At 39.9% G+C, this 23,502-nt stretch overlaps 1 protein-coding gene and 1 long non-coding RNA gene across 2 annotated transcripts in view; one reads left to right on the forward strand and one right to left on the reverse strand.

The window, feature by feature from the left end:
- The window catches only part of LOC121733528, a 135,524-nt gene extending 120,800 nt beyond the window's left edge, over positions 1-14,724 (forward strand). Inside the window, exons 4-14 of the mRNA XM_042123798.1 lie at positions 869-1,046; positions 1,530-1,781; positions 2,224-2,472; positions 3,134-3,393; positions 4,915-5,056; positions 7,078-7,215; positions 7,696-7,853; positions 8,317-8,387; positions 8,545-11,219; positions 11,552-11,746; positions 12,411-14,724. Coding sequence (XP_041979732.1) covers positions 869-1,046; positions 1,530-1,781; positions 2,224-2,472; positions 3,134-3,393; positions 4,915-5,056; positions 7,078-7,215; positions 7,696-7,853; positions 8,317-8,387; positions 8,545-11,219; positions 11,552-11,746; positions 12,411-12,662 — 4,570 coding nt within the window. The 3' untranslated portion in view covers positions 12,663-14,724. The remainder of the gene's footprint in view (positions 1-868; positions 1,047-1,529; positions 1,782-2,223; positions 2,473-3,133; positions 3,394-4,914; positions 5,057-7,077; positions 7,216-7,695; positions 7,854-8,316; positions 8,388-8,544; positions 11,220-11,551; positions 11,747-12,410) is intronic.
- Positions 696-21,277, reverse strand: LOC121733530. Its single transcript, XR_006036572.1, has 3 exons — positions 21,267-21,277; positions 11,030-11,035; positions 696-821 (listed from the first exon to the last, which is right to left on the reverse strand). It is a non-coding gene; the product is annotated as an uncharacterized LOC121733530 (long non-coding RNA).
- Between the last annotated feature and the right edge of the window lie 2,225 nt (positions 21,278-23,502).

Genomic DNA, 23,502 nt, shown 5'->3' on the forward strand with positions numbered 1-23,502 from the left:
CCGTTTGGATGACGTGGACTGTGAAAGTGTTAAGGAGGGCCAAAGACAATTTGTAGATTCCGGAGTTACTGACAAGATAATTACGGCCGTTCCCAATATTTGATCTATCTCTGGTTTTGCCCTACTAGAGATAGGAATAGCTCACATTAGATATTAGAGACATATTATTCCTATCTCTAGTAGGGCAAAACCAGAGATAGATCAAATATAAATATCACGGCCGATACGCCCGTGATATTTGATCTACTGCCTGATATCCGAGGCAAATTGACATTGTCATTCACCCCAATACCCCGTGGGGCGATTAAGCATTCTAGTTGGACTTGGATTCGGTAATTTACCGCGTCGTCATTTGTCAATGCAGTTGTTGAATCTGAGTCGAATTATTGTGGATTTAAGTGCTGAGTGCTTTGAGTGAGTGTGAAGTTTTTGTCTCTTAGTCCTCTTACCGTAAATGCATGTATGTACGACGAATTAGGCGTCGGGTTAGTTATCATTACTTGCCTCTAGGACGGTTCTCGATTTGCCGTTTGAACTGCAGTTTACGTGCTTACGGTGAGAAATGACAACTGAAGGGCTTCAGGCCCTATGTCTTGTTATACTTTTTTCAATCCTTACTAACGTTGAAAAGTTTACAGCCACGTGAATTGTTCTTTTATCCAGTGGCGGCCCATTGCGAGGCCCCGGGCAGAAGGTCTTTACGAGGCCATGGGCGGCAAGTCTTTGCGAGGCCCTTTGTCTTACAAAAATACCTTGCGTGGCCCCTGCAAGAGCGAGGCCCCGGGCGATAGCCCTGTTCGCCACCCCTAGGGCCGCCACTGCTTTTATCTCAGCCCTAAGAATATCTAATCAACCTTTAACTCCTCAGTCACGTCAACAAGACGACCACCTACGTGGCGCCGGTCGGCGGCGGGTGCGAGTCACCGCCGGCGCCGCGCGACGTCGTCCTGACGCGCGACCCCGACCTGGGGTTCGGCTTCGTGGCCGGCTCGGAGAAACCCGTGCTGGTGAGGTTCGTGACGGACAACTCGCCGAGTGTGGGGAAGGTTAGTGTTTGTTTTGCTGCTAAGCATAAAGTTAATATACCTGGCGGAATTCCGCTAGGTATATTAACTTTATGCTGCTAAGTCATGTAGAACTTAGATGTGTGTATTGAATAACATTACTCATTAGCCTGCGCTAGGTTATGTGCCAGTCGTTTTTCAAAGTTGTTTGTTGCTAATCGTTTTACAAAGTCGAAATCGTCGTACCAGTTTTATGTACTATCTGAGAAATTTATACATAGAAAGATGGCGAACCGCGAATCCACACAAACTGGGCAATATCAAGCCCCACACAAGGCGAAGGACGAATCAATTTCTCTGATAGTCAGTCAGATGTCAGATTTAGTTCTTTGCTCCCTTACTGGGGGGCGGGGGCGCTGATTCCGCTTCAAATAGGCACAAAAGGCAGGTGGGTATCATAAGTCCAGCGTACTTGTCTACTGGAGGTCAGCGGCTATTACTTATTTACCTAATAAACAATTGCAGCTGGAACCTGGTGACCAGATCCTCTGCGTAAATGGCGAGGATGTGAGCACGGCAGCTCGCGAACACGTTATCTCTGCCGTGCGCGCGTGCACTGACCGCGTAACGTTACGCGTGTGCCAGCCTGCGCGCACGGGCAACCTCGTGCGTCGCTCCGCGTTCCTGTCCGCGACGAAACGCGCGAGGCTCCGTGCGAGGCCGCCGCGCGTGCGGTTTGCTGACTCGGTGCAGTTGAACGGCGCTCCTATGTACCCGGTGAGTTTTCTAGTTGGAAGCGTTTTTCGTCAAATTTCTAATACAAAGTCATAAATAAGGAAACGCAAAATAAATAGTCATAATAATAATAATGATCAGAAGATATTTTATGCACTTTATATTCTCGAAGATCTCCTTAGCTTTTTTTTACTTTGGTTCTCTCTACGAACCCTTAAACTTGGCCTCAACTCTCAGAATATGCAGATGATACAGTTTTATTTGAACAAAACGTCCTTCCGTTTCCGTTCAAACAAAACTGTGGTTTCTCTGTTTATGTACTTACCTGTCGGTACTTAACATAACTTCCTTATGTATCGATAGGTATGTAGTTTCTTTAAGCATCCTCCCTCGATCCATCCTTCAAACATTATAACTTACCGAAATAAAATAACGCATATTAATGGTTAAACGTATTCTAATCAAGAACATCTTACTATTTCAGCCCTCAGCCTTCTCTCTCGGCGACCTCTGTCTACCCCCTATGGCGAACGTTCTCAAAGTTTTCCTCGAGAACGGGCAGACCAAGTCGTTCAAGTACGACGCGACCACAACTGTCGCGGACGTCGTCGCCAGTCTGCGCGACAAACTGTGCATCACCGCCGGCGAGCACTTCTCGCTTGTGGTCGAACATGTGAAGAGCTTGAGGCGGAATAAACTGACGTTACTGGACCCGAAGGAGTCGTTGGCTAGGGTAAGGATAAATTGGAGTAATTCTTACATAGGATGTCTCTAATCTGTATCTCTCCTACAATAATAATAAAAATAACATGTCCATTGTAAGAGTTGTTGCCTAGTAAAGAATAGCACACTAGAAACGCAAATCACTATTCTTAGTTGTTTTGCTCGATGTGATAGAAAATTTCACAATAAGATTTGTGACGTCACAGTTTATATAGGCAATTTATGAAATACTTATATGTATGTGTAGTGTGTTCACTTTCATAGAATTTACCAATCATTTCACTAACGGCTAACCGCACGGCGCACCTTAACTTAAGTGTCCCCTAGCGGCCATTAAAACTCTTTTTTATGCTATTAAGTTTTGACCGACGGGCCATGTTTAATATCACCTACACTGCGTCCCCAAGGGTTATGAAGTTTTAGCCAACTTTGTAAGAGTCTATAAAAATGCTTTTGACTTTAGAGATACATGCGTCGAAAACCCAAAGGAAGATTACGTACCTATCTTGCGACAGCAATACAACAGGACAGCATTATGCAATATTAGTCTGTTAGAAAAATATTTTATTTATATTTGATAGACAGCTAATATGCAATATCATTAGTTAAACGCATGTTGCATTGATGTCGCAACAGATTAGTCTATTAAAATGGAATATTCACAATTTTAGATAGCAGCACGTCCCGGCTCCCACAAGATGCGGTGCCTATTCCGTGTTGCGTTCATGCCGCGTTGTGCTGCCGACCTCGCTGCTCGCGATCTCTCCGCTCTGGACTACCTCTACGTGCAGTCCTGTAACGACGTGCAACAGGAGCGTTGCGCACCCGAGCTCGCGCCAGACGCAGCGTTGCGGCTGGCGGCGTTACACGCGCATCAGCTCGCGTTACAGCACAATATCGCCGCGAACAAGCTAAACGTCAAGATTATAGAGTGAGTATAGACGGTGTCCTGTAACGTGCAACAGGAACGTTGCGCGCCCGAGCTCGCGCGAACAAGCTGAACTTCAAGATTACAGTGAGTGTGTCATATCATGTACTACGAGTTGTGCTTGTGACAGAACAATAGGGAAGATGCATTTAAAATATATTATCTATTTTGCGACTACTGTGTATAGTTTCCTATGTCAATGGTGTAAACTGAGCTCCACGATTATAGGGTAAATAGATGTCTTGTAAAATCGAGTAGCATTTGGTAGCATTGTATATATCACTTTTATTTTCTGTACTTACCAGATTATTTTATGTCGTACAACCATGACATAAAACGTATAAAAGCAGTAAAAGACTCCATCATGATGCTCAGACGAAGCCATAAAGATTCATTGTCTAAATTGTTTTATCAATAAACAAAACGCTAAATATCTAAACATTAGACGAGGGGCGAAAGCCTCATTTCCATTTCATTGCGATGTTGTAAAAACCTTGTTCCCGCTTACTGGGGATCGGCAAATTACAAAAATCAAAAGTGCAAATGGCCGTATTCACCAATTTACATAATTACATTACACCGTGCGGCGTGCACCCTCGCCATTATCGTAATTTTATTTGTTGTGACGTACAGCGTCATCTATTGGCGTAAAAGTATTTGTGATTGCGTTTTAGTGTTTGACGCCAGAGGATGCTTTCCCTTTTTAATAATCTTAGCTTAGAATTAATTTTTCTTTTTAAATTAATTCTAAGCTTTGTAATTGGATGCTGTTAAGCATTGGTGTGTCATCCCACATCGGACTAGTTTTGAGTAATCGGTGTTTTAAGTTTTTTTGGAATTAAATCTTTATTTTCAAATGTTATTGTGCGGTATCTTTTTTTTTTGTTGAAATGCGTAAATTATGATTATGAAAAAACATTTTAATTTTACATTCAGTTTTAAGAGAAAACGTATAAAAATGGTTAATGCAATATTGGTATGGGGCTTATTACATAGCATTAATGTCCTTTGTGCTATTTCACATAAATGCAAAATTCTGATTTGTTCTTTCAATACAAATTTAAGTGCTTTAATTTTAACAAAATGTTATAAAATTACCTTGTCACGCCCAAACCGCTGAACCGATTTTTCTGAAATTTGGTATGGAGATACTTTGAGTCCCGGGAAAGGACATAGGGTCCTTTTTATTAAAAAAATGTACGGTTCCCAGGCATTAAATAAAAATGATTTCAGCTTATACCGCTATCGGCTACGTGGATTTCGATGATATTTGGTATACAGATACGTTATGTTTCGGGAAAGGACATAGGATACTTTACATCCGGGAAAAAGGTACGGTCCCGTTTTTTTTTATATTTTCAAACATGTCTGACGATGACAACATCTACGAATTCTCTATTTTTAATTTTTAACCGACTTACAAAAAACCGTGATATGTTTACCTTTATTTACTCCCTGTCCTAGAGGGTAGATAAAAAAGCAATACCTAATAAATATTTTAGAAATTTTTTTTCAACGTTCCAGGCGGGAGTTCGGTCTAGAACGGCTGATTCCCGGCAGCCTGGCCGAGGGTATGAAGCGGAAGGAGTTACGGCGGCTGCTGGCGCACTTCCTGAAACAACATCAGCAGATGACTGGCCCCAACAAACAGCTCACACAGCTACAGGTTAGTGACGTACAGGCGCGGTCCGAAGGGGGGGGGGGGGGGTCACGGGGGCATGTCCCCCCCCCCCCCCCCCCCAAATCTGGGACAAATGGATAAATCTCAAAATCTTGCCAAATAATAAAAGGGAATTTCTAGCTACCCCATAGCAGCGACAAATATGCCGTTTCTATAGAAAATGGCAAGTTTTTTGACAGGGAGACAATGACCGCTACTGTCTTCCCCCCCCCCGCTACTGTCTGACCCCCTCCAAAATTTTAGGCTGCGACCGCGCCTGGTGACGTAGCTAGACTAGGGCATATTAAGCCTTTTTGGGATGCATGTTTGGGCATATATTATATCCTAATTACAACCAATAAGAAATCTACCGAAACGTGATAAAACACTTTGTTACGGTAGTTAAAGTCTCAAAAAACTGTTTGCGACCGACGCCCGTACCATCTTTAAATATGTCTGAAAGCCCTAAAGCTATATCCAAAATTGTTATTAAACCGCAGAAAAGACATTATAATTCTTATTAAACTATGGAGGGTAGATGGAGGAGAGCTATCTTATATGAGGGATATTTGAAAAGCAGTAAATAACAGTTGAAAAATCCTCCAAGAGTGGCGCTAGCTGCAGCAAAGGGTATGGAATAAATGTAGCCGTTAGTGACAAAATATAAATTGAAGTTAGCCGAATACCCGAGTCACAGAATTACTAGGTTAATACCATAAAGTTAATATACCTAGCGGAATAGAGAAACAAAGCCTGAGCAAGAGAGATGTCACTATCAGTAACACTGCGTGGTAAAAAGGGACGTGTGATACATGACAGCAGCGCTCTTTTTTTGACGTCCAGTAGGCACGTGCCGCACGTTGACAATTTAATCTCATAGAAATCATGTTCAATCATGCTTGTGTAAGTGTATACGTACACATATTTTTACACACGGATGAAACCAATTTCGGTTTCGTTTGACAGCTCGAGATTGTTGCTCTATTCCGCTAGGTATATTAACTTTATGTTTAATACCAATATATTTTGAAAAATATAACCTAAAATAGCTGAAATACAAGCTGTTAAATGATTTAAAATTTACCCTGTTGCTACTGTAGAGCCACCCTAATTTAACGCATTTCAGCGGACACTTTTTACATACAGAGATAGTTCTATGGATATATGGACGCCATCTTGTTTTTAACTGTCATTAAGGCTGCGTTCCAGATGACGTTAATTTTGACCAAAACGCTCAAAACGTCCCCTTCTGCCGTTCCCTTTGGCGACCGGGGTCGTTTTGATAGCGGCTATGACGTCACTCATGACGTCATCATTTTCGCTCAAAACGACCCTTGACGAAGATGGGTCAAAGTGGGCGTCCTAGTTTTTTTTTATAATTTTAACGTAACTATATCGCGAAAGCCATGTTTGGAAAGTTTTCAGGAGAGAGTAGAGACAAAAAAACTTTATATTATTTCATTACAAATAATATTTTAATTAAATAAATTAAATAACATCTCATCTCTCATATACCTGTTGACTTACTCGTACTTGACTAAGCATTAAGCGGTATTGTCACCTAACGTTTTTAAGTATATTGTGACAATATTCAATATTCAAAATATGTGGTTTTGTTATTAAAATATGATTCAATGTGAAAACTCAAATATAATAAACGTTTAACTATATTAAAATATGATTACTTAAGTAAAAAAATGTAATACTAAAAACGAAACAAATATAATATTATGTAACTACGTATTTTATTTAAATAAATGTAACTATAAACAATAAAATTCCTTTTATTTACGACTTGAAGAAAAGGATCGTAATATCCAAGTTCGGTTCAATGTATAAAAAAATATAGTTATTTTTTTAAACTTTTTTCAAAACGCTCAAAACGATCCATAATCCGTTCCACTTGGGTTTGTATCACTGACGCTTACAAGCTAGTGGAACGGGAAAAACTACGGTCTTGAGCGTGAGCGTTTCTAACGTCATCTGGAACGCGGGGTAAACTATATTTGCCGCCATCTTGTTTCCAGGCGAAACTCCACTACCTGGACATAGTGGGCGGTCTACCGAGCTACGGCGCGAAGTGTTTCAGTTGCGCGCGCCCCGACAGAGTGCTGCTGGTGTCGCCGCGGCTCGGCCTCGCGCATATACTAAGCAGGGGCGCTCCTGTGAGTATTGTTATTGTTACCTTCGTATAATACGATTCAAATTATGTTAGGTAAGTAATAAGTATATTTTTTAACGTGCGAGAATGACAAGTAGCGATGATACGGCTGTATTGTTGTGATAACGTTGCGTAGCGCACGCTCTAGCGTAAGAATTTTGTACCCGCCCGTGCGTATCGAACGTACACGCATTTGCGTGCAGAATACGTACCAATAAGTGATGAAAATATTAGCTGGTGAAATGTGAATTATTTTTCAGCAATGTTGCCGATGACTTAACATACAATAAAAATAAAATAACTTAATCTGTAGCTCACACACGTATTTTCATGTTCATATTAGCTTATTTTACCACGTCGACGATGCGGTAATTTTGCCTTTAAATATTTTGACGCGTCCTAGTGTAAGGGAAAAGTGTAAAGGCATGTTTAAGTAGGAATTTTATCGATATTGAATACTAAATATTTTATCCATCCATTCCAGCCTCAACCAATAGCCGAGTTCGAAGAAGTAGAGGGTATAAAGGTGCGGGGGGCGGGCGGCGGAGGGGCGGACGTGCGGATATTGCTGTCTCACTCGCGCGAGCTGGCGTTAGTAATGGACGAGCGAGACGCCGCCGAGATGCCGCTAGCTGTGGCCGGGTGAGTCAGTTTGTCAAATTATGTGTCAGTTGATTCGGTGATAACATGCAATGAGAAACTTAAAAAAACATTAAAGCTCTTTTCCAACGTCACCTTTGTGGCTAGTTTCCTAAGTATGAACTTAAAGCTTCAGTCTCACCAGTGGGTAGCGTTGCGGGAGCGGCGCAATGTATAGATTGGTGGTGACAATGTATAGATTTATATGGACAGGCCCCAAAAACCGAGCGTCGCGCGGCGTACTAGACGGCCTATCCATATAAATCTATACACTGTCACGCGCCGCGCAGCTCCCGCCCCTCTGCCCGCTGTTTTCGAGACTGAAGCTTGAAAGAAACCGCGAACTCTACAAAAAAATATCTTCTGTCATACCAATCAACTTGAAATTATAATATATTAAACAAGCAGTATTGCTTGACTGAACTGAAACTGAGTATCTAGTTGAGCCCTGACTTTTCAATTTCAGGTATTACCGTCTCACGACGGGTCAAGAATTGAATGTGGAGCTTGAGAGAGAACCCATCACTGAGGATATTGGTAAATATTTTTTAAACTTATCTACTAATTATTAACCAAAATTAAATTTATTAAGGCTTAATAGCCAAAATTTAAGTTTGCGGCGAGTTTTAATGTTACCTGCTAAGAATCTGATTAAAATCGTTATAATATAATGCTCACGATTTTTAATTTTCAGCACCGCCATATGTATCTCAACATAACGTAGTTCCAACGAAATGGAGTTACTTACATCACGAGGATCCTACAGTCGTCTCTAAGAAACACTTCGCAATATTCACGATGCCCCCACCCTATCACTCTACGCCTGACATGAAATCGAATCTAGATGATAACATGAACACCACAATATCAAACAGAAATCATTCAAATAGCCCCCTAATAGGATACGAACCTAAGAGTATTTCTGAACCAGATTTCGAGAAGCACAAACCTAACGACGACTTTAAACTGTTCGATCCAAACGAAACCTGCTATTTAGATGACGGCATGGGCTTTGATTTACAAAGCGTACTGTCTATGGAACTATTAGAAAATGCTGGCGGTCATCCGCGTTTAGTTGAAGCTAAGAATGAGGCAGTTTTACGTAGAGTAGCCGAAATGCAGAAATTAGTTGAAAACTCTGAACAATATTTGACTGAAAACTGTGATGTTTACGCTGAAAACGGGTACGATGGCATACTTAGGGACGAATTAGTCGGTAGAGAAACTTGCGTGGACCCAGTAGAAAGCGATACGGAGTCAGTTAATAGTAGAATGTCAGCTGCAGATGATGCGCCTGGTATATTGAAACATAGCGACTCACTACTTCTATTGACTGAAACTATCAACCAGGGACTGAGTGGCTTAAGTGTTGGTGAAGTTAAAAAAGACTGCAATACAGACTTAACGAACAGACAATCTCAGGGTCTTAGTGCTATACTCAACAATTGTGGACTGACCGATGCACTCTTAGCTCTGAATAACGACATGGCTTACTCTGAGAGTGATAATGATTCATCGTATACACCCACAAGTAGCCCAATAAGAAAACACCAAAATAAAACAAATAATAAGGCCAACAGAACAAGCTTCGGTCTACACACCCCAGACGTGGCGACAGACAACAAGGAACCTAATTTAAAAGAATATCTGAAACAACTAAGAGAAAAGAGTAGCAAGGAAGAAAATACCGAATCTCCATGTTTCTACCAGGAGACTATGGTAGACAATGACGCTGAGCTTATAGATTTAACGCTAATACCGCCTCCGCTGACTCCGGACGAGTTAGACTGTGCAACTCAAGTGCCTCAAGTATTACCAGTAGTTCCACCGTCCTTTGCTGATGATAAGGAAAGTAGTGAAGCCAAAAGTAACGATTTAGAAGAATTCATAGCTAACGTTACTGTCCAACCGCCAACAGTCAAAATAACACCGGCGGTAGAACTGACCCCTGAGGAAATAATGTCGTATATAATACCACCTCCTCCGGGCTCCAATAATTCTACTTTAGATAGCAATAACACTAATTCAATGCAACCTCGCAAACCAGTGAATACTATTGAATCTAAAACTGGCAAAGTGACCGACACCAACACAAACGGCGAAGTAGTGAGAGGAGCCCTTAGCGTTAGTGAAATAAGAAATATGTTTAATTCAAAAGGTCTCAGTGACGCTAGAAATAGTTTACTTTTGAAAGACAAAAGTAAAAACCAAACTAAATCAGATTCACCGAAAGGCAAAAGAAAGAGTATAGTTAATGATAAGCATCTCAACGGGAACGGGCACATTATAGAATATCCTACCGTCGAGAGAAAAGGTATGTTCTCCTGCTGTAGTAAAGATAAAAACAAATCAGACGAGAGTAGCGACGAAACTGAAAAGATCGGTCAAATACAAAACTCGGATTCTATACCAGACGTCTGCGAAGTGAGACCTCCTCCGAAAAGAAAACCTGAAATAAAGCCGCCGCAGCGACCACCGAAAATTCCACCAGTGCCCGCACCTCGGCCAAGGTCCAACTCCTTTACGTGCCCCAACAACGAGTTGAGCGTCGTAGAAATACCCAACAACCAATTCAGTACGCTCAACAATAGGAAACTAACCTACAAAGCGGTTTGCGAGGCCAACGTAGGTACGGGCCCACCACAGATACCGCCCCGATCGCAGGAAAGGGTTCTATCCCCACCTACCGTGCTTCTACCTCCCAAAAAACCGCCCCTACCACCAGTACCTAGCATAGAAGTGTTACGACTGAAGACTGCCAAGCTATCTCCTGTGCGAACATCAGAAAGACTAGCCAGCATAGGATCTCCGCACCTCCAACGAAATCTCAGCACATACAAGAATCTAGAGAACGAAACTTTACCCGAAGAACAGAGCGTAAAAATCAGCATACAACCGTATTCCACGCTTCAAACGAGACACATCCGCTCAAATTCCGAAACGAAGTCCACGATACTCAAAAACCGGGAAATTTCTACCGGACTATCTCTCTGCTCGCCTCAAATGAACCGGCGGTTCAACAACCGGCCGGACATTCTGAACGGTGCTCCTGGCTCCGACCAAAAAGTTTTTTCGCCTCCTACAGACCGGAAAGTATTCCGGAAAGACAATGACAGTCCGACCCCCACTCCCAAGTCCCAGAACCACGTCCGATTCAAGGACGTTGACGATATCCCTACACCACCCTCACCACCTACAATAAAGTTCCCGGAGTTGGGCAACAACGGCCACATTTCTATAGAGAACCTCCTCTGCAAGACGGAATTGGCGGTGGACGGGTTACTGGCGCGGCTGCACCAGGTGGCGCAGAAGTGCTCGCACCAGCACGCGCACGGCGGCGGAGAGGACATCGATGAAGTTAAGTTCCAGGTGAGTAAATTCCAGAATAAGTTAATTGCATCTCAGGCCTTGCGTAGAACGTGGATAAAGTATATATTAGAATTCTTAGATTTATAATGAGAATTCGCTCATAATGCATTTCCAAAGCGTGAAGATAAAGATGTTGAAATACAAAATTAAACATAAGTATAGGAATTTAATACCTAAACTACGTTTTTAAAATAATAACAACACTCTTTCATTGTAAGCTGACTTCAAGTGGTCTTTAACTTGGAGGTTATTAGCAAAGCTTTTGACAAAAACTAGTAACTAAATATTTTCCCTTTAAATATATTAAAAAACATAAAACTTTCTTATTCCAGCGTGCGCGCAGCGAGCTAACATCATGTGCAGTGTCGCTAGTGGGAACTTCCCGCGCGCTCGTGGGGGCACTAGGCCCAGGGTCGGGACTGGGCGCGCCCGCGGGTAGCTCCGCCACTGCCGCCGCGGGACCCCCTGCACCCCTGGCGTTAGCGGACTGTCTGACGCCCCTGAGACGACTTGCTGACCTTGCACAGGTACCTATAACTTTTTTAAATTTATTTTTGACACTCTTTAATATTTGCCTTGTTCTACACTGTTATGAATAGCGATAGTATAAGTATAAAAAACCTTACGTACTATGTTAACGAAAGTTACCAAAACAGCATCTAATACAAACTTCAAGATTCAACCAATAAAATCCAAAGACCTATACCTAAGGTCTTACTTTTTTATAGTGTTGCTAGCTGCATAAACTTTTTAAATGTCCCGGCTTTAATAAATCAATAGTATGAGGTTTCAATTGTTGTTATAATTTTTTTTATTATGAAATAAGGGGGCAAACGAGCAAACGGGTCACCTGATGGAAAGCAACTTCCGTCACCCATGGACACTCGCAGCATCAGAATAGCTGCAGGTGCCTTGCCGGCCTTTTAAGAGAGAATAGGGTAATAGGGGAGAGTAGGGAAGGGAATAGGGGAGGGTAGGGAAGGAGATAGAGGAGGGTAGGGAAGGGAAAAGCGTAGGGGATTGGGCCTCCGGTAAACTCACTCACTCGGCGAAACACAGCGCGAGCGCTGTTTCACGCCGGTTTTCTGTGAGCCCGTGGTATTTCTCCGGTCGATCCGGCCCATTCGTGCTGAAGCATGGCTCTCCCACGTCACATAAATATAGCTAATTTAATTATCATTTATGTTTCAGGCACTCGGCAGGCACACATCAGCACCGTTACAGACTAGGAACCTAGTATTACGCGTGTACGATGTCACCGCCGCGTTCAAAGATCTAGCGGGAGCGGAGATGGCACAGATCATACATGACCACAACGCCAGGACCACACAGGGGACAGGCCAGGAGAATTCCACGCTAGAAGGCCAACTGGCCCTCCGAGCCGAATGCCTCGCCAACGTCCTGGCAACACTGCTCCGAAGCCTCCGAGTGTTCTCCCCCTAGTTTGACAATGACAGCCGCTGTCACTGTCAAATTTCCCGCCAAAAGGACACAGATTATATACATCACAGATTAATATATACGAGTTTAATTTAATGTAGTGTTAACGATAAGTTATATTCCGTTGTACGACCATTACTAAAATGAGACCAAATAGTTAGATGTGTTATAGTTGGCGACGTATTTTCTTTAAGTTGTAGTTTGTATATTCTAACGGATGTTATGTTTTATTGTTATGATGTTGTTTGGATTCGCGTATGGCCTAGGTTAGATGATTTACGAGGATTATGAGTTTTTACGCTAATTTTTCAGCTAATGACTAGGCCAGTGGCTATGAGACACTTATCACTAGTGGTAATCGTGACTGGATACGAAATATAATTTATCGCTTTGTGGTTAATAACTTGGTGCTGATTTGAATTGGTACACTAACTGGCAACAGTAACACTGGTCCAGTGCTGAACAAACATTGCTTCTATGTAAACAATGGATGCTTGGCTAGATTGAAGCATTGATGCAGTGTTGTTCCAGCGACATAATTCAGTAATGTTGCCAGTAGTCTAAATGAATTCAAATCAGTCCAAATATAATGTATCTCTAAGGGCAGCTACTATGTGTTACATTCGATAGAGTTTGTCGCTTATATCACTCGATATACGGTATGTATGATTATAATATTTATTTGTGGTAAATATTTCATAATCAACACTATTAGTCGAGTATTTCAAAGGAATTGCACAAAATAATTTAGAACGCTTCTAAATAATAAAATCCAAATTGTGTTCTAAAAACGCAAAATGTTTTTTTCTCTGGTAAAACTTAGTCGGTATATTCTAGTGTAATTTACGACTTTATTCCATCCATAACGACAAATAAAAGTTTTTTTGTGAATCATTTAAATAATTGTAGGTACATTTATATAGTAGTGTAAATGAGAAGTTAGTTAGAAAGTTAGTTTTCTATGCCCAGATTTGGGTTCAAAAGTCGCGACTACCACTGGTCTAGAGAAGGCATATCGACAATGCTCGTAAATTAAAAAGTAAAAATGTTACCATAGCAAATAAATAAGTTTTAAAAATGTTAACATATCTATTTACTTACACTATACTGTATATTTTCTAACTTTAGGTATGTGTGATTTTAAAATAGGGTGCAAAATGTAATCGTAACTGTATCATAAATTGATAATAACAAAAAATGTGGATGCATTTCGTTTCATAGATGGCGTTGTTTTCGTTCTGCGTTGCTAGTTAATGTTGCCAGCGTTACGTGCTAATATTTGATATTGGTGCTATTTTATAATGTTTGTATTGTAATTGGTTATGACTTGCACCAGTGATTTGACTTCATTTTTTGGTAACTCAATGCCATGAACTTATATTTTTATTCTATTTTTCATCGTTTCTTATTAGAAACTGGTTTTACGACTTTTTATATAACTACAGACTTTAAAGTAAGGTTTTGTGGTATTTTAAACTACTGCATGTGATTAGAAACATTTCTAATTAAATATTTAAGAGATTTTTTTCAAAATCTTGAAGTCTGTAGTTAAATAATTTTCTTCTATTCATGAGTATTACTCGCCTGCAAAGTACAATTTATTTTCGATAGTATATGTTCGCCAAAGAAGAGTCTTATGTACGCCTCATTCATTCCTTTCTAGCTTATCATGGTAAAATTGATATATTTACGGAGATATATTTATTCCACTTTCCGTATATTCCATAGGATAAATAATAAATATGAATAGTTGAAAACAGGTACACGTCAAAAGCACAAACGATATTTGAACTGAGATATTTGAAGGTAGATAAATTAAATTAAAAAAAAACAATCTGTCATTTTTGAAAATGGAAATCCGATAAAAGTTTTTTTTCTTGTTTTTTAGATTAGCAAAGACATAATATTATCCTGTATAGTTTTTGGCGTGTATATGTTTGGGGAACATTGTATGATAGTGTATAACTAGTGACAATATACAGGTACGACCATGTTATTACACCGACATTATTTATCGACTAAACCACAATGCAATGCATTTGATGTAATAAATGATTTTAATCAATAGTTGTGCTTTCTTTTCGTTATACCTGTGTTGAGTGTGTACTTACTTTGCGAGAAATGCTACATTATTAAACAAGTTTTTTTCTAAAACTTCTGCACACGTGCACCAGTCCGAGATAAAATTAACTCTATGTTAAAATATTATGCCTTTTCTGTCATAAAATATAGGACGAATGAGAGAAATAGCATTATACTTATTTTAAAAGCAAAGTAAGCCTTTAATAAATATTGCAGTTTTTGTCTTAAATTGATTTTCTCCAAAAAGTATCTATTGCTGCCACACTCAGAGACATTTAGTGATCACTTTTTTTTAATGAAATAAGGAGGCAAACGAGCAAACGGGTCACCTGATGGAAAGCAACTTCCGTCGCCCATGGACACTCGCAGCGTCAGAAGTGCTGGAGGTGCGTTGCCGGCCTTTTAAAAGGGAATAGGGTAATAGGGGAGGGTAGGGATGGGAAGGGAGGGGAATAGGGGATGGTAGGGATGGGAAGGGAGGGGAATAGGGGAGGGTAGGGAAGGGATTAGGGTAGGGGATTGGGCCTCCGGCAAACTCACTCACTCAGCGAAACACAGCGCAAGCGCTGTTTCACGCCGGTTTTCTGCGAGAACGTGGTATTTCTCCGGTCGAGCCGGCCCATTCGTGCCGAAGCATAGCTCTCCCACGTATAATCACTATAATCATTTGACAGAAAAAGTGTGGAGTTCATGTGAAAATATTAATTAAATAAAAGCTAAGTTAATATTACATCACACTGAGTGCTGTAGATAGTGATCCTACTTATTAAATAGATCTAGAACTTAAATTTTATATCACTCTTACGCCAAATCACCTTTTGGTTAGGTCAAAATCGTTATTAAAATATGTAAGATAAGATAAAAACGATCTAAACGCTCAAAATGCCTCCTATTTTGAGCGTTTTGATCGTTTTTAACGCGGGGTTTAGAGTGATGATTACACTTCAATTTAATGAAGAGTTTGACAGATAAAATATACGGCTAATGTCAAAATCTTCATTAAATACAGATAACTAATATTCGTGCGGCAGCTAGTCTCCGAGTGCTAGCACTTAGGTATGTGTCGATAAAAAGTCAATGCGTTTGTCATAACACCCGCGCCCAGTTTGTTCGCACGCTCGCTTACAACCGGTCCTCAGCCCCAACTCCCCGCTCCGGAGACAAACAGAACAAATAGAAAAACACCTCTAGGACTTAGGACGTTAACTCCCATTGCACTTTATATGAATTAGAAATCAACTTGGAGAACTAGGGAACGAAGTTTAATTTTCAAAATGGAAGGCTTCCCAGGTTCAGTCTTACATTTTGAAAATAAAACTTGGTAGATAACTTAAACAAAATTGCGTTGTTTGTTTTGGATAGTTAGGAGATAAACATATTAAAGTCCTGACCCCTCCGAGGTGTGCCCGAGAGGGAAGAGGAAGATCCCATTTATTGACTTTTTGCTTACTCGTCGAAAACGGTGCTCTGTATGACATTTTGTTGTAGATACTATATTGTAACATCCACACCCTTTTGGACATTCATTTACTAGACTTATGCGGCATCGCATTAAGCGAACTGTCCCTTGGCTGTCGTTTTCCTTAAAATTTTACATAATACTAGATGTCCCGCGCGGCTTCGCCCGCGTAAATTAGAAATTTTACAGAATCCGTAGGTACATTTTCCCATAAAAAATATTTCCCCCGTTTTTCCCACATTTTCCTGAGTTTCTTCTGTCGTATTAGTCTTAGAGTAATAATATAATAAAACCTTCTCGATAAATTATGAGTCTTACTCGATAAATGATCTATCTAACACTGAGATAAGTTTTTAAATCGGCCCTGTAGTTTCTGAGATTGACGCGTTCAAGCAAACATACTCTTCAGGTTTATAATATTAGGTAGATATAGATTTTTTTTAATTATCGCTTGACAAACTCGAGTCTCGATCTAAAAGACTATGAAATGGTATAATATGGTAGTGATGATGATGATGATGATGATGAAGAATGTAATTTGCATAGTATCATATGCTTTCTGTTCTTAAAACAACGCCGAAACTCCCAAACTTGTATCTATAAAGAATCAGGAATTCTCTCAGCACCTTCCGAACCACGGTATACCAGGTATATCTCGGTGCAAAATCTTACTTGTTGGTAGCATATGCTTAGAATACTTCTCACGAAACCGAAGTCACCATATGTTTCCCTATAAGTTTTGAGGAGTTCCCTCGATTACTTATGGATCCTTCATCAGATCACCACTTTTCTGAATATAATACCAAATTGGGATGATACCCTATATACCAAAAGAAAAATTTTGAAAATCGGTTAACAAACGGCGGAGTAATCGTTGAATATAAGAAAACGAACATAACACCTCCCCCATTTTGAAAGTCGGTTAAAATTGTAGCCTATGTGTTATTTATTTAATATTTTAATCAGCACATGAATTGAATAACAAAATTTTTTTCAAATTAATCGTAGCACCATCTGTCAGGACAAACTAAAATTGAAATAGAATAATATTGAATGCGATGATAGCGCCGTCCGCCGGATCTAATGTAAAACATTCCAAAATCAACAACTCCTTATAAATAAGAAATTAATTGAAAAAACATTTTCCAGTAGACCAAACTGTAAATCTAAACCATTCTCGAATCTCCACGAACACACACAAAAAATTTCATCAAAATTGGTCCAGTCGTTTAGGAGGAGTTCAGTCACATACACACGCACACAAGAAATATATATATTAAGATGTAAAATATTCAAAAAAATCTTAATAGAAAATGTATTCTTTGCGTTAGATGTATGTTTTCCGTTCAGTCGTTGATTGCGATTGTAGATCTAGATAATAATATCATAACAGGCATATTTGTACCAAACGGTACTCTTTTATGTACTCTACCTAGGACCTAGGTTCTAACCTAGATGATTTAGTACCTATATCAATATTGTAAGGCATGTTGATCGCCTACATATAAACTAGTGTCAGACCGTACCATAGCTTCGGCTTTAGCTACCTTCGGCCAACATAACCATGTACGGCGTAACTTTCGGCTTCTATATGAAGCCACGTTAGAAGCTGAAGGTTCGGCCGTTCATTGCCATGAAAATAGATTTCCAAATTAACAACTGCAGTTAGTTACCCGAACTAATAGAGTGACATTCGATATATAAAACTTTTACAATATAAGTATCAAGTAGGAACAAAAATTCTTACATTTCTTAGAAACGTTAAAGTTTAAATATTACTTTTCGGCTCTGCTATAGCCGAAGATAATAACCGATTGGTCGGCTTCGGCTTGCGTCTAAACTTCGGTCAGATATAAACACACCGGTCGCGCCGCTCTAGTCGCATTAAATATTAATGCCTATTATAAATTACAAAATATTGTCGAGGATCTGCGGCTAGAGCCGAGATAGCGAGCCAGAACAAGACGGGCAAAAATAGTGCAGCGTAGCCCCGTGTCACAGTGTGGGCTGTAATATGTCGTACACGTAGATTACACGCTCAGTTTCTCATAAGTTCACTCTTGCAATCTGGTAAGTTTGACCACTCTTCATCTTTATTATGTACTTTTTAGCCATCAACCTGTGAACCCAAAACTGAACGTGCAACCTGAAATCATTAGGTTAATGATAGCAGCTAGCACAAAATGCAGATGCAACGCGATCTAATATTAATTGCAAGATATAAGCCCGCAATGATGATGTCCGTTTACTGTGCCAATGGATCCAGGTGCCTCCTGTAGCCTGTAGGTAATATGTACCTATGATTCCAGCTACTAGCTTAAACAAAGCACAAAAGTCCTGTAAATGCATCGCGAAATATCGCGATGCATTTACAGGACTTTTACACTCGCAGCATCAGAAGAGCTGCAGGTGCGTTGCTGGCCTTTTAAGAGGGAATAGGGTAATAGGGGAGGATAGGGATGGGAAGGGAAGGGAATAGGGGAGGGTAGGAAAGGGAATAGGGTAGGGAATTGGGCCTCCGGTAAACTCACTCACTCGGCGAAACACAGCGTCAGCGCTGTTTCACGCCGGTTTTCTGTGAGAACGTGGTATTTCTCCGGTCGAGCCGGCCCAATCGTGCCGAAGCATGGCTCTCCCACGTATAAATTACTCACAACTTTGACTATCTCAGATTGATTCTGATTTTGCTATGTCCTTTTTAGAATTTCACAGTATAATGTATGGAGGTTTGATAAATATTGCGCCGACTTTGCCAGAACCCCTTTGGATCGAAACATTTCTGAAAGGCTAGAAACTAATCCATATTTAGGAAGTAGTCACCCCATACAGTTGGCACTGTTAATACAAGACGATGGACTTTCGTACTACGTATAACTTACCATGATGCATGAGTAGTGGCATCACCTTTGGTCTCATTAACCTTTAATATAAAATAGCATAGAAATTAGAATATCTTGGTCGTCAGTGTATCGCGCACCTACCGCTACCGCTGTTTACAAATAAGGATCTAGGAGTAAGGTTTACTGAACCCGCCATATTTTTTCTCCGCTCTCCGCGGGCTCAGTGACACAATGCGTCTATTAATTTAATAAAAAACACAGTACAATGTTGTGTGAAAACGGGACTGGACTGACGATCAGGCTGAAGCTTATTTAATGTAATTGATAGCTACATTGCTCCGTTTCAATAAATCGCCTGTGGTCCAAGCCACGAAGATTCTCACAAAATTAATACAAACTTTGGCTTTTATTATCAAGTTTTGCATGTATCTCTCCATTTGGTTTGGACCATAATAATATAGTATTAGACACATAAATAGCTGTGTTTCTTTTCCAGATTTTATTTTTTCGAATCAGAAAAGTACGTTGGTAATATAATTATTATGTGTACATGAACTGGAAGAAGGCTACATAGCATAATAGACGGAAAACATTTTAGGCTAGGTACGCTTCGCGTTGAAGTCTTTTCCATGGAGCAACTCCCTTAAGATTAAACTTTTCTATATAATATTTCAAATTGTTAAGGGCATTAACATTATAAATGTGGCAAGTATCAATTTGCTAGTATTTAATTTTAAATAATCATACATACTTTTTCGGAAAAAAACTTTAAAGATCTAAGTACCTACGGATTTCTCAAGACTTAACCTAACCTAGGTTATTTGGTGTTGATCAACTGAGAATTCAAGATGTGAGTGGAAGAATCATGTAACATGAAAAAAAAAAAGGCAAATTTTTGCAAAAAGGAGGTTTTAGTGCCCGAAAAATTATTTACAATAGAAAAACTGTGGATTATATGTGTAGCCAGATATGTTAGCTAGGTGCTGAAGTAGATAAGTTACAAGGTTTATTAAAATAATAAGGGAAAAAATGAGTTATTGTCCGTATGTTACGAAATGTTACTTATTTGAATCTTCCACTCACGTCTTCTTATCAATATTATACATTATAGGAATACTTTTAGAAAACACTGAAAGGCGTTACATTCCATCTAAAAATAGCGAGTTTACGTTACAGTAACTTAATACGGTGACCCATAAAATGATGGCTGACATTAAAATCTAAAAAACCACCCTCCATTCAGGTGGCTACACCTGCGTTCGCGCTATCTAGTAAAGGTTAATGCTGGCGATTAACGCGGTAAATGTCGCTTAGTTTACTATGTTGAGACTTGAGACTCGTTTGTCTGGGCGTTTTGACGCGTGAGTTATGCGTGTGCGCAGGTATATATGAGAGGAGGGAGGCTCTCCACTTTTAACGGGATTAAAAGATGTTATGCGTCATGAAATTGTCGTTTTGCTATGCCTAAAGTTCAAACTGCAAATCGAAGCTCAACATTTTATTAAAAAGTCAAAAAATGTATGAAATTCTGTTTGTAATTTTGTCATGATCAGTCAGTGGTGATATTGTTTTGGTTAAGTAGTATTTAAGCGCTACAGGATGTAGCTTTTGGGTACGTCTCTAGTCTCTACATTGTCTAAAACGTCAGATCTAAATATTATCAAATTTATTTTCTCTTAATAGTAGAATCAATTTGCTAATAGGTCTCGGCAAACTTATTTATATAAAATACATAATTCATAATTTCTGAAAGACATGGTCTGCAAGTTCTGCAACTCTACCTTATGTACTGAACAAGTAAGCTTATTTCTGTCGTATCTATGTAAAACATAGGCATCAAACTCAGTGAGTGTCACAGGCCAGGTCTAAGCCAGTCTAAGCAGCATAACTGAGCGAAGTCAATGATTCCGACATGACCGCGCCACAACCGCCATTACAACCATAGAGAAAGGCGCCATCTTGAAAATATAACCTCAAATTTACAACGCATAATTATTACCCAATTAAATTTGCAATTTTTATATATTAGCTTGTTAGGCGAGAGCAAATATTATTGTATAATAATTAGCTTTATGTAGTTCTATTAGCAATTATAAATAATAGGATATCTGGCTGAAGATATAAATTAAAAACTTAAAGTAGTCCTTTCAGTTTAAAAATTTAAAATAGGTAATGAAAGAACCAGAACTTGGAAGTTTATGGCAAAAAAAAAGAGTTTGGAGCTACACAGTAGACACCAATGACAACTATCCATATCCGAACATAGAACCCACTTCTTTTTTGAAGTCGGTTAATTAACGTATATCCAATCACGTTATCAGCAAATGTCGCTTCACATTGATGAGGTACGGTTAAATTCAATTGCGGAATATGCACCCGGCTTTTGTGTCCTGACTCCTGCTCAATGAGCCGATGATCAAAAAAGTACAATAGATTCAAACTAATAAATTATATTATGTGCAAAAGTATGAAGACGGAAAAGGACATGCATTCGTGTACTAACCCTCATACAAATTGTGTATTGAGTTATGAATGCAGTTATGTTCTTTAGATGACTTAGAACAAGACTTCATTTAAAATTATACGACAAAAAAAATTTAGGTTAGGACACAAATGCTTAACAGCGACCAGTAATTATTGTTGCGAAAAAAATTACGGATTCCGCGCAAAAAAATTCGGCGCAGCGGAGTTTCGGGCATCATCTAGTGTTGTAAAAATGTATTTTTTTTTCTTAGAATATCAAAGTGTAAATTTGCAGTATCACATTCGCGTGTGGACGAAGATGAATGGATGTTTAGGTCGAGATTAGCGGCGAGCGGCCAGTGCAATGCTCCCGACCGGTTCTAACGCGCCTGAGAAAAACTTAGAATAAGTGCACGCCCGCTCCCCCACCCCCACCACGCGCCGCGCGACAGCATTCTGGAATTCAAGCCTGCTGCCTAGGCTGTATAATCTAATGCGGTGGGACGTGGCTGAGTAACGCGCCGCCATGGTCATGGTTATGATCTAGAACTTGGAGGTAGTTCATGCAATACGAAGACAGTATTCTGGAGTTAATGCCTAGGCTCTTTAGTGTCTATTCGGTAAGACGTGGAAAAGGAACACGTTGCCATGGCTTCTAGGACTTAAAGTAAGTTCATGCAATGCGACGACAGTATTTGAGAATCTAACTTGGGCTATAGAGTGTCTAACGCGAAAAACGTGGCAAAATTAGCCGCCACCATGAGACATGGAGCTGCAGCATTTTGGGTTCAAAATAAGAGGTATAGCTGTGTCTTATGCAGCCGTGACGGAGTGAACAGCAGGTGGCTGAGACGTGCTATAAGTGACACACCGTAGCGCCCTCGTTTTAGGTATTTTCGATGTATATGCGGTGCAGCGGTTGTATGGATAGTAAGTCTAAACATACTAGCGAAAGGGGAGGTCTAGACTAAAAACGAGACAGTCATGACTCTCTAAGTCTTAAAAACTTAGTAATACCTATGCATAGTGCATTGCGGCTATAGCTAGTAGGTGCATAGACCAAACAGTGTGTGCGCAAGAAATGAATAAAACTTCAAATATCCAAGGGAACCTGCCCCCTTTCATGATTTCGCCTATTATATAGATAAAATAATCAACTTTACGATTGCAAAAAGTTGAATGAGCTTGGAAAAAGCTCGGCGTTTAGTTAGCTGGCTATTACGGCGCGCACCACAGCGTGACTTCGATTCCGAATTGATTTGTATGTACTTTTAGTTCATTCACAGCGAGAGAAAGGAATATGCAGGCAGCGAATGCGCTTTTTATGCAATACTTGGTTTTGTCTTAAATTTCATCCGCATTAAATTGGGGATGGGCATACGTCTAAAGTCGTCTATACACGTATACATATACGTCTTTAATCTAACGCAGTGTTACCTAACCTGTGGTCCGTAGACCCCTAAGGTTCCGCGAGTATATTATGTATGGGGGGTTATCCGTGAAAACTGTACTCGATTTCCTAGGGGCAGAAGAAAGTTAGGGAATACTAATCTAAAGAACTCTCTTTACGTTTAGCCATGAAGGACAATGATTGCCAAGCTGTCTGTAGCATGCACGATCAACTTCGATGATGGGCGACCATAGACGATAATATAATAGAAACCCGTCAAGAAAATCTGTGTATGTTACATTCTCTCATAAAATTACAAAACTCCATTAAGGGCTACTAGTTTTAATCTTGGCAATCTAGCCACATATTCACTCTTCATTAAGGACTAACTCAGTTGAAGACTAGCCATAATTAAACCAACGTTTTGCCATAATAACCTTATAGAGAACAAAAGTGGCTCGCCTATATTCACAAGTAACTGTTACACATTAAACTGAAGATCCCACGATAAGGTATCATTAAATACCTTTTAATTACCCTTGGTCAGGCCCCGTGAAATGTAGAGCTTCTTGATTTATATATTACTGTCGTAAGGATGGGCCTGTTCGA

Source organism: Aricia agestis, chromosome 14, assembly GCF_905147365.1.
Source record: "Aricia agestis chromosome 14, ilAriAges1.1, whole genome shotgun sequence".
Classification (NCBI taxonomy): Eukaryota; Metazoa; Arthropoda; class Insecta; order Lepidoptera; family Lycaenidae; genus Aricia; species Aricia agestis.